General features: G+C 56.1%; 1 protein-coding gene across 1 annotated transcript; it reads left to right on the forward strand.

Annotated features, from left to right (window-relative positions):
• Window positions 1–231: 231 nt before the first annotated feature.
• On the forward strand, window positions 232–10,905 carry LOC128776600 (nuclear pore membrane glycoprotein 210-like). The gene is made up of 7 exons (XM_053901575.1): window positions 232–492; window positions 3,087–3,215; window positions 4,961–5,023; window positions 5,191–5,370; window positions 8,166–8,246; window positions 9,320–9,451; window positions 10,564–10,905. The coding sequence occupies exons 1-7, from the start codon at window positions 232–234 to the stop codon at window positions 10,888–10,890; spliced, it is 1,173 nt and encodes a 390-aa protein (XP_053757550.1). The 3' UTR covers window positions 10,891–10,905.
• The last annotated feature ends 943 nt before the right edge of the window (window positions 10,906–11,848 follow it).

The raw sequence follows: 11,848 nt of genomic DNA on the forward strand, positions 1-11,848 counted from the left end.
AGATCGGTGCCTGTCATGTGCCTGGTCCCGGTCCAGGCACTGGGAGTCCGTGGGGAACACCTCATGAGCCACAGTGTTTCTGCCCATTTCCTTCGTCCCGTGATGCATAGCCGATCATGGTGACATTGTACGTCTGTGGAAGCGCGTCAGGAAGGAAGATGAGGTGGGTAGCAGGTGCGAGCCTCAGGGTTTGAACTTGGGTGTGTCCTGCTTTCCCCCTGAGTGTGACCCATGGACAGAGGTACCCGTCCCAGTCCTGGCCCTGCAGGAAGGCATAGGGCTGGCTGGGGTCCCTGGCTGGATTTCCACCCAGCATCCAAGCCAGGGTTCTTCTCGGTGTCTGTGATCTTCATGGGCTCGTGGTCACCCCCTCGGGGTCTCGATGGCATCCAGTCGGGGGCACAGACCCCAGTGCTTGCGTGGCACAGCCTGACCCACCGCACAACATTGACAAGCACGCTATATAATAGGAAGCGGGAGCTGATGGCTCCTGTGACGTGTGGAAATATTTATACGGTCCTTACTCTTCTATGAATGCTACCTATCAAGGGACAAGTCTGAAGTGTGTGGGGGCCCAGGGAAGCGAGGCACCGGGATGATGCGGGCAGACACTCGGGGCCTGACGGGGGCCAGTAGACGTCACGGCTGCAGCCCACTCACGAGCTGCCTCCGGTGCCACTGACAGTGTCTTAATGAGCAGTAATGCATTCATCGCCTCTGAAGAGATGACAGGACTTTCCTCTGGGCTCAGTGTTCGCTGAAGTTCTCAGGTGGCACCTTCAACACTTGGAAATTAGAATTCGCTCTGGGCTTGGATTTTTCTCCTCCTCCTCTCCTTCATACTCGTGCCTCAATGTCGGTCAAGAAGCAAGTGGACCCGGAATGCCTGCAGAAACAGACGTGCACAGTCTAGAGTTTGCAGTGAGGCAGGCCCCCACTCTGCCTCCAGCTGCCTGGCAGGTCCCCCCGCTTCCCCCAGAGCAGCTTCTTCGTCTCCCAAGGGGCCTGGTGAACTCTCTCCCTTAGAGCTTTGTTCAGGGGGGGTGAGGCGAGCTGATGGGTGCCAGCAGGCAGGCCGGCCAGGCAGGCCACGCAGCGTCTCCGTGTCTGTCACCCGGAAGGTGGCCGGACCTCCAGCCTCTGGGAAATCAAGCGGAAGACGAATTGATTTCCCCTCGCCACTTTCCGTCTTTGTTTAAAATGTGCAAAATGGTCCTTTTGAAGGAGAGAAAAAAAGAAAACGAGAAAGCTTTCCATGCATTCCCCTGTGCGGGTCTTTCAGCAGCCAGTGCAACGTGTAATTTCTTCGCGCTGTGAAGGACACGCCAGGTCCTGACAGCAATAACTTCTGTAGGAGGATTAGATCGGAGCCTCGCGTTAGGCTTTCAAAGAAAGCTCTCATTTCTCTCTCAAGTTTTTAAATGAGTTTCCGTTGAGGGAAAGAGAATAAGCCAGGATGAATCGTCTTCGGCAAAACTGGAGGCCCCTGGTTTCAGACCCCACTCCTCGGCCTGTATTTCATTCCGGACTCGTGTGGCAATGGCTCAAATTGCACAGGCATCGCTTTGGAAGGCGAGTGTGATTTCCGCCATGGGATCTTTGTTAATCGACTCTAAGTCATCGTGTGGAATAACTCAGGCACGCCTCATCCGGGTTGATGTGCCCTTGAGCTCAATGACACCGGCAGGGTTTCCAGCTTGGCCGAGCTTGCTAATGGGGCTGGGGCCTGCCTCAGCTCTGGCCTTTTCCGGCCGGCCCCGCCCTCCTCCCCTGCCCACAGTTCCATTTTGGTTGCTCTGGCAGAGTGTGGCAGAAGGAGCCCTGAGCTGGGAGCTTGGGCACCTGGGTTCTCTCCCCAGTGCTGCCCCTCCAAGGCTGGGTTCCCGTCCTGAGTGGGCCTCAGTTTCCCCATATGTGCATTGAAGGAGTTGGATCACAGCACTTCCCAAAGAGATGAGGGTACATGGGGTTTGCAGACTTTTTTTTTTTTTCCCCTAGAATTTCTAGGTTTTAGCAAAGCTAAAAGTAAAGCTAAGGAAGCAAGCTGGAAAGTCAGGTTTCTTTGGCGTAACTGCAGTGACCTAGAGCTGTGATCCTGGATCTTGACCTGATTGGTACATGTTTATTGGTACTGTGCTGGGTGCCAGGCTCAGCCCTGAGGCTACAGCTGGCGAGAAGACAGCCTGAGGGAGGATGGACACTAGACCACGGTCTCCATCATGGCCACATTATATGCAGTAAAGCTGCACTAGGAGAAGTGAACAGAGGTAGCTCTTAGCTGTCTGGTCAGGGAAGACTTTTCTGAGGAAGGATGCTTGAACAGGGGCCTGAAGGATGAGCAGGAGCCAGCAGGTGAAGACAGGGTGCAGGGGAAGAACCCCAGATCATTAAGATGGACTGTGTGGTCTGCAGGCAGGCAGGCAGGCAGGCAGGTGCTAGCTGGCTTTGGAGAACAGAGCAGAACTGTGGCTGGAGCCTGACAGTGGTGAGGGATCATGGTTTACAGTGACATTAGAGCCATGGGCAAGGGCCCGCTCATGCCAGGTTCTTCCAGGATGGGCTAAGGATTTGGACTCACTCTCTGGGCAGTCTTTGAAGGATTTAGAAAAAAAATTTTGAGTGCTTATTTATTTTTTGAGAGAGACAGAGAGAGACAGAGTGTGAGCAGGGGAGGGGCAGAGAGAGAGGAAGACACAGAATCCGAAACAGGCTCCAGGCTCCGATCTGTCAGCACAGAGCCTGACGTGGGGCTCAACCCCACAAACCGTGAGATCATGACCTGAGCTGAAGTCAGACACGTAACCAGCTGAGCCGCCCAGGTGCCCCATTTTTTGAAGGATTTTAACCTGGATACGATGTGATCATTTTTGGCTCTCTCATTAGGGTCAGAAATCTGCTTTTTATTTCCCCCACTGGTTCTTGATATTGAAATCCTAGCTTTGCAAGCACTGAACCATTCACTGTCAACATCCCCTGCCCCCCATGACTGTAACACCACAAGCTGCAGGCAGCAAAGCCAGGGTTAGAGACAGGAAGCGCCGCTCTGGATTCACCCACCAGCTCTGTGGCGTACCCCACTTGCCCAGCCCCCAGAACACGTAGTTGAGATACATGCCTTAACAATACAACACGTCACTGCAAGGCGGCGAAGCCCCGGCGAGGCCAATGTCTACGTCTCGGACATTCAGGAGCCGTACGTCCGTGTGGTTGACAAGGTCAGTAGCCACTCCCTAAAAGGCCCCTCGCTGCTGATTCACAGAGGCTGGGAGAGCGGTGTTTCTGTGGGAGTTATCTTCCTCGTGCCCTGTTTCTGAGTCCCTGTACCCAGCTCCGCCTGCCCCCCCACCCCCACCCCGCCAAGTTGCTTTGAGCTTATGATGTTGTCTCACCTCTGTCACTCCGCGTGTGTGATGTCAAGCAACCTCTGAGGTTATACTTCTTCCTGCCAGTTGACATCGGTAAAGCTCAATTGCGAATCCCGCCCGACGTCGTCTCCTCGTGAGCCCCGACTTGGGGATTCTCGGTCTCTAGCTGGTGTAGTTACTAACTGGCCAGGCATACCCCTTGCTGATGGTGAATTTTCTCCCTAGTGTGAGGGTTTTGGAATCTCATCAGCAAATGAGTAAACTGAGCTATGCCAAGTGCTTTTGCAAAAGGAATGCGTAATAGGTCTAGGCTTTTCTTTAACGTAAACAGGGAATTTTTATTACTGCAAATACCTGAAGGAGCTGCACCCAGGCTTATAGAGGGTTGCTGTCAGGTTCCTATCTTCCTGACTGGAGAGAATGGTTAGTAATTAAAAGGGGAATGTTCGAGCAGCTTAGAGTGCTTGAAAAGCCAATATTCTCTCACACCGCCTCAAATGTTCCTTCTGTGGTTTTACTTCCACTGGTCATTTGCTGATCAGAGTTCTTCTTCACTAAGCATTTCTGACTCTTGGTATCTTAAAGTTCTTACTGTACGTATTATATGGTGCCAGATGTGAGCTGTTCAGTCAGTGAGCACTTATGGAACTCCTACTGTATGCCATTCTGGCTGTGTCTTTTCACTCTAACTAGATTCTTAATTCTTTAAGAGCGGAGAGCGTCATTTTTGCATTTAAGGATCCCCAAAGTCTCCAAAGGATTAGGAGACTAATCCTGATGCACAAAGCAGCCCCTCGGCCTACCGACCGCCACACTCGTTCACTGCACAGGCTCTTCTGTGCTCCTGCCGGGCGGGCACTGCGGGGGGTGCAGGACAATGGTGTTGGGCTTCTTTGTGCTGCAGAGACCAGGACATCCTTGTCCTTGACCCCCCACACCCCTCTTTCTTCATCTGAGAAGTTTTGAGGGCATCGAAGTAGAGCACTATTCTCAGGCAATTTATCAGTAGAAATTGGAGAAGTTCAGTGAAATGGAACATCTTGAAGGCACTGGAATGTAAACCTTGACGTCCATCGGAATCCCCTGGAGGACTTGTTAACATATAGATTTCAGGACTCCCTCCCCCCGCCCCCCCCCACCCCACCGCCCTGCCTCATTCTGGTTTCATAGACCGGGGTGGGCTGGAGAATGTGTATTTCTAACGATTGCCCGGTGACCCTGGTGCTGCTGGTCAGGGGACGGTGCCGTGAGAACCACTGCTCTACGCAGGGGTCTCACATGAATAAAATTGTCTTTCTTTTCATGGGGGTTCACATCTGGTGAAATGAAGCATCGTTGTAAACAACAGAACATGCCCCTGAGAACCACAGATCCTCAGGCCCATGGGCGGGCTGAAATCCTGGGGGGGGGGGGGCGCTCAGCCCCCCCCCCCCCCCCCAGAGCTGGTCAGGACCCCAGGCCCTCGCCAGTCCCTTCTAACAGAGGAGGGATGTCCAGGCACCGTGCCTCCCTGAAAATATTCAGGGGTGAATTCTGCCCAGCTGCGTGAGCTTGGAACACGATGGCCCCCTTCTCTCTTGTGTCTCCACACGCAGGTCTTTCCCCCGTTTAGGTTGATACCCAGGAAGGTGACGCTGATCATCGGGGCTATGATGCAGGTAGGAACCAAAGGCCGCGTGCTCGCCCACCCCCACCCATGGCCCCTGCCTAGCTCCAGGCTGGCCTGCCCTCCTGGGCGCCAGAGGGCTAAGATGGGGCGCTCCGGGCCCTGAGCTCTGAGGATGAGGCGGGGGCTGATGGGCACTGCTATTTCTCCCTACGCCAGATCACCTCGGAGGGTGGCCCCCAGCCCCAGTCCACCGTCCTCTTCTCTATCAGCAATGAGACCGTTGCCGTGGTAAACAGTGCCGGGCTGGTGCGGGGGCTGGCCGTCGGCAATGGCACCGTGTCTGGGGTCGTGCAGGCCGTGGATGCTGAGACCAGCAAGCTTGTCATCGTGTCTCAGGTAACGAGCGTGGGCTCCACTGGACGTGGGTGCTTCCGAAGCCTCCCTGGGCATGAGCCCTCTAAGTGCTGGGGTGCACTGCGCCCCTCAAGAGCTGGGGTGCTGGTCAGCTGGGATGGGGAGGAAGTCTGTTAACTGGGTTCTGGCTCTGCTCATGAGGACCACCCCTCTCTGAGGGTCCTGCTTCTGCCCTCTGAGTCCACAGCCCCTGTCTGCCACCTGACCACCCACCAGGGCCAGCCTAGCCAACTTGGGGGCCCCCAAGATCGCTCAGAATTCTCCAGACTGAGTCTCCCCAAGTGCTCTTTTTTTTTTTTAATGTTTGTTTTTGAGAGAGAGAGCACATAAGTGGTGGAGGGGGAGAGAGAGAGAGAGAGACAGAGAGAGAGGATCCAAAGCAGGCTCTGTGCTGACAGCATAGAGCCCAACATGGGATTTGAACTCACAAACCATGAGACCATAACCTGAGCTGAAGTCGGACGCTTAACTGACTGAGCCACCCAGGCGCCCCTCCCCAGCTGCTCCTTAAGGGACAGAGCCTGGTCTTCAACCCCGTCCCTGCCCTGGGGACATTCCAGTGCATGATGGTCACGCAGCCTGCAGCCCTCTAGTTCTCTCAGCACCCCTGCCCCAGGGTGTCTACGGCTACCCTGTTTCCAGACGACGGTCCTGAGGCACAGCTAGTGGGCCAGGGCTTGGGGACATTCTGATGGAAAAGGGGTTCCTGTTAGTTCCGACACGCTTCGTGGATCGCAGTGTGTGTTTTCAGGGGCGTGCGTAGCCAGGCTGCTCTAAGCACGTGGACGATCGGACATCAGTAGGTTTCAGACGCAGAGTTCTATTTCCAGGAGAAAAGGAGACCCTGAATCACGCAGCAATGAACTTAAGTTATCCCCTAAGCCTCTCGGCTGGACTCGGGGACTTTTGCTAAGCGCTTTTCTGGATCAGCGGAGACAATGGAAGGCCGAGCTAGGGGAGTCCTCCCCCCAGGAGGGTCTTCCTGCCCCTCATTAGTGGCACTGACACTAGGCGGGTGAAAGTCGGTTTCTAAGTCCGATAGTTTCCCTTGTTTCCCAGGGGGTAGAGACCTCACCGGGGTCCGGAAGGGAGACGAGAGATGGTTTCCACCTCCTGAGCAGGGCTTAGAGTGCTCGGATTCTCCCTGACGGTGCCCTGTGGAAGTGTCTCAGGGGAGACTGCAGCGTGGACATGACCGTGCCAGAAATCTGGGCTCTAAGAAGAGCATTGTTCTGTGTAACGTGACTGTGGACAGCCTTTTCAGAACCCTGTCACCCTGCTCCTTGTCCAGCCTGCAGGGCCCCCTGGAAGGAGTCCATGAGCTCCCATGAGCTCATAGCATCTGAACACAGGGCACCCAAGGGAGCTGGCTCTGTGCACTGCCCTGGAGATGTGCCCTTCTTCCCTGCAGCTGACTTTGATCTGACATTGAGTTCATTGATTTACTCCTGTTTGCCCGAGTTTCAGTGTCTCTGCAAGTAACCGGTTAAGCCACAAAGTCCTTTTGCATCGTGGAGGTAGATGCCCTGATTGTACCTATTGATTTTTATAAAGACAAAGTGTCGGGAATGTGAAATCTGCCCTGTGGCATACAGCAGGATTCAGATAGACGTCTTGCAGGAGAAGATGAAGGACCAGATGAAGGACAGGCTCCCCACTGTCTGTATGGAGCCCAATGTGGGGCTTGAACCCATCAACCGTGAGATCATGACCCGAGCCGAAACCAAGAGTCGGACGCTCAATTGACTGAGCCACCCAGGCATCCCACTTCTCTTTGTGGTCTGACCTCGCTGGGCCACCTCTCTCCGTGTGTCTCCCATCGGGTGGGGTGGGAGAGGAACTGGGGGAGGGTCTGGCACCCCTGGGCAGGTGGAGTGACTTTGCCAGCAGTTCCATCTGAAATCCATCTCCTAGAGCCCAGGCAGGCAGTGGTTCAGCCTGAGGCCCACATGTCCACAAAGTGTAGGGGGTTCTGCTCAGAAGCTCCCAGTTCATCTGTCTAAACCAGATCATAGAATCAGCACCCATGGCCAAAGCATGGGCCAGGACTGGCAGAAGGAGACTGGGCAGTGAAAGGGACAAAGGCAAGGAAGAGAAGGAAGAGAATGGATGTTTATTGAGTACCTACTATATGCCAGGCATTAGCCCGGATCACAAGACACAGGGTGGGCTCAGTATATAAAAAAGGCTTAAGGGTTTTAGTAGCCTGGGTTCAACAGAGTCAATAGCACTATAAAGAAGCCTGATAAGGTTAATCTTTGACCAGATTAACAAGAGTATAGACTTCAGAATGAAGGAGAATATACAGTCTGCTCTAACGAGACTCTATCTGTATCCCGCATTTGTCCCAACACCCTGATCATTGACGGAGAGTAACACATTAGATTTAGGGTCGGGAGCATCTGGACTCCTGTCTTGTGAGGGCCACCCAACCTAGAGAAGAACAGTGTCCGGTCACTGCCCCCTGGTCTCTCTGGTGCTGACCCTGAACAACTCCATCTAATAGGTCTGCAGGCTCAGAGGACAAGGCTGGGAGCCCCAAGGGAACGGGAGGAACAGTGGCCAGATCTGTGTGGGGTGAGCCACCCACAAAACCAGGCTGCCTTGGGAAGAGGAGGGTGGTGCTGGACATCCGTGAGCACCTTCCAGCCATGCAGCTCCCAAGCTGGCCTTGGCAAGAGCCTCCCTGTTTGGAGGGGTCCCTTGGTGAAACACCTGTTGTTGGCTGATAGTACCCCCCTGCCCCAGCCAGCCTGAGCCCAAAGCCCTTTCCCTAGGACCTCGTGGAGGTGGAGGTGCTGCTTCTCCAGGCGGTGAGGATCCGTGCCCCCATCACTCGGATGAGGACGGGAACCCAGGTGAGACGGGGACCCCTCCAGCACCTGCTGCCGGTGTCGCTGTCTGAGTAGCCCCCTGGCGGGTCTCAGGCTCCGAGTTCTGGTTCAGGCTGAGCTTGTGGGGAGTGGAAGTCGCTGCTAGGTCGCTGTTTCCTCTCCTGCTCAACCCCTGCTTATCTCTGGGGTCAGACTGAGCTTTAGGACGGAGCCCTACCGTTTCCTGCTCTAGGCCTCGCAGGCATTCTGTGTGTTCTCGCTCCCGGTGCAAAGCCCTCGTGGGCATAGCATTTACCCCTCTCCAGTTCTGGGTCCCCCTCCCTCAGCACAGTTATTGAGTGATGCCTGTGTCTCCCTCCCCCGAGTCTGTCACCCTTCCACACCTGGAATAGCACCTGGCAGGGAACAGGAGCCAACACTTGGATAGCAGGACCTCAGGGCTTTCTGTGTGGTGACTCATTTGACACTCATCAACAAGCTGTGAGGTGGCTCCTGGTGTCAGTCTGTATGTTACGGGTGGGGAAATGAAAGCCTAGAAGGCTTATGGCCTCTGCCCAAGGTCGCATGGCTAGTAAGTGCCAGAACTGGAAGTTGACCCAGGCGGCCTGGCATGGAGTCCGTTCTTCCCGTTAGCGGTATTGCCTCCCCTGGTGGGCACTCAGGAAGCACGGGTTGAGGGAGCCCGTGAACCCCACCTGTGCCCATTCCATGTGAGCAGGGAGCCCCTGCTAGATTGAGAGAGGAGCAGAGGCACGAATGGCAGGGTGGCCAGGGCTGAGCTGCCCGGGGGGCTGCAGGCCTCCTGGAGCTGTAGGGGGCCACGTCACCAAGGGGGTCTGTCAGCCAAGGTGAGACGCCGTGCACAGCTCAAGAAGGACCACGTGCGGAGGGGCTGGCTCTGTCTCTTGTTTGCTCATTTGCTATTTCACCAGAGCTTCTCGCCCCTGTGCCAGGCCCTTCTCTGGTTAGGGAAGAAGGGCCCCCATTGCACAAAGGAGACAGGATAGCGCCCGGGCTGCTGGAGGTGCCCAGGGCTTGGGGGGGGCACTCTTGGCGGTGGGACTCTGCTGGTCACGGGCCTGGCTTCTCTCCTGCAGATGCCTGTTTACATCACTGGGATCACCAACAGCCAGAACCCTTTCTCCTTTGGCAATGCTGTGCCGGGCCTGACCTTCCACTGGTCTGTCACCAAGCGGGACATCCTGGACATCCGAGGGCGGCACCAGGAGGTAACCACCCCCCCCCCCGGGTCCCCTGCCCCCTGCATGCACCGGCATCCGGAGCCGGGAGGGTTCTCCCCACGTTTCTGCACGTGAGCTCTGCCCCCTCCCTCCCAGGCTGGTCCTGGCTCTGTCCTGCTCTCTCTCAGGGCTCGTTGGGACACCTTCTCCCAGATCCTGCCACCGCACTGTCCACCCCCCACCCCCAGTGACCTGCCTCCGTTCCCAGTCCTCTCGTGACCAGGAATATGGGCTCCTAGCTCTCCCTCCTTCCCGGTCCCGGACTGCCTGCAACCCTTTCGCCTTTAAGCACATTCTTGCTAAGTGCCAGAGAGGGGCGTCGCGGGTAACCCGCTTCAGAAGGCAGCCTTGTGGGGAAGTCACAAAAGTTCCAGGCCGTCACAGGGTCTTGGTCAGCGCCCCTACTCTGTACTTCTGACCTTCTTTCTGAGGCCATGCCTCACAGCCCTGGGGCTTTTTCCAGATTTACCCCAGAGGGCAACCACCCCCACCCCCCTCCCCTTAGCCCTTCTTAGAGGGACCCTGGCCTCTCCTCAGACCTCAGAGCTGGACGAGTAGTTATAACCCCCTCGTTGTGTTGACGAGCCCATACGGAAGGGACATGCCTGTGTGGCCCAGGGAGCCAGTGGGGAAATGGGACAATGGGACCAGGTTCCAGCCCTGGTGACTCTAGTCTGCCCTCCCTGGGTCATACAGGACTCGAGTGTGGGGTGGTTTTGAGAGGTTTCTTCTTGCCTTGTCTGTGCATGGTGGGGAGGGTCCTGTCTCCAGTGCCAGGGGCTTCCTCAGACTGTTCCCATAACACGGACATCCCAGACTAGAGGGTCCCTTCGCGGAAAACTGCCAGGTCAAGCAAATACCTCTCGGTTCATCACCCACCCCACATGCTAAGGGCTCTGAGAAGCTCTGCCCGCCTGGGTTGGGCCAACATCCCCCACATGCACCCGTGAACCTCGTGAAACTCTGCCTCCCCCACCCGTGACAGGTTAGCGGGCCCTGGCTGGAGCGGTGAGGCGACGGCCTTTGAGAACAGGCAGGTGGATGTTGGGGGGACTGGAGCCCCTGGCCCTCCCTGAGAACCTATTTGGTGTCCATCCCAGGCTTCGCTCCGGCTCCCGTCACAGTACAACTTTGCCATGAACGTGCACGGCCGGGTGAAAGGCCGGACCGGGCTGAGGGTGGTGGTCAAGGCTCTGGACCCCGCTGCTGGACAGCTGCACGGCCTCGCCAGAGAGCTCACTGACGAGATCCAAATCCAGGTGAAGGACAGGTGGGCAGAAGCCGCCGTCAGAGGGAGAGGAGGTGCCAACCCAGCAGCCTCTCCCCCTGGGGACCATTCGGGGGCACATCAGCTCTTCTGCCACCCCACACCTGAGGAGTTCTCGGGCTGCAGGGGAGCCCGCAGATGGGGCTGCCTGAGGGCATAGGGTGGGGGTGGGTGGCTGGCAGTCCAGGAGGTCCGAAATAGCTTGATGTATTCCCTAAAGAGCGGGTAATCCTGAGCTGGGAGTCTGAGGCACCTTCATGGTAGAAAGAAGCCAGAGAACTGTCTGAGTGGGGCATTAATTGAATTGTCTGTGTTTATTTCGCAAACACTCACAGACCACTTACCAGAGGCGGACTTGCCATTCCCCAGTCCCCAGTGTTGCCTCACCCGTGAAGTGCCTCCCGAAGCCTGTGGGGCAGGCGCTGTGGGCGTTGCTGCTTGATGATGAGCCCGAGGCCTTAGGGGGGAGGGGTCAGAGTGTGCCCCCAGGTTGCAGTGAGTGGGTGGTGGGTCCTGAAAGGCCTGGAGGGCTGTGCTGTGTGTACGGCCTGGGAGACGGTGTGACCCATCGATTCACAGATGGAAACCGAGCCTCAGAGAGGGAGGGGGCCTGCTCCAAGCCCCCAGAGGAGCCCCACTGAGTCAGGACCAGGAGCTCAGCAGTTTTTCTCCCACCCAGGCCTCAGTGCCTGCATCTCTCTCTCCAGTCTGCCCTCCTCCCTCCCCTGACTATCGGAGCCCCTCAGTGAAACTAAGGCTCTGGGACCCAATAACTTCTGGGATACCTTAAATGGCAAAGAAAAATTGGGGGTACTTGGGTGGCTCAGTCAGTTAAGCGTCCGACTTCAGCTCAGGTCATGATCTCACGGTTTGTGGGTTCAAGCCCTGCGTCAGGCTCTGAGCTAACAGCCCAGAGCCTGGAGCCTGCTTCGTATTCTGTGTCTCCCGCTCTGTCTGCCCCTCTCCCACTCATGCTCTGTCTCTCTCTCTCTCTCTCAAAAATAAACGTTAAAAAAAATTGCAAGAAAAAATTGAAAGCAGCTCCTGAACGTGAGAAAAGAAACAGATCAGGTCCCCTCTTCAAGAAGAAATAAAGCATTTTCTAACCTAGGCGCCTA

Source organism: Panthera pardus, unplaced genomic scaffold (genome assembly GCF_024362965.1).
Source record: "Panthera pardus isolate Hobbes unplaced genomic scaffold, ASM2436296v1 HiC_scaffold_1, whole genome shotgun sequence".
In the NCBI taxonomy this organism is placed as follows: Eukaryota; Metazoa; Chordata; class Mammalia; order Carnivora; family Felidae; genus Panthera; species Panthera pardus.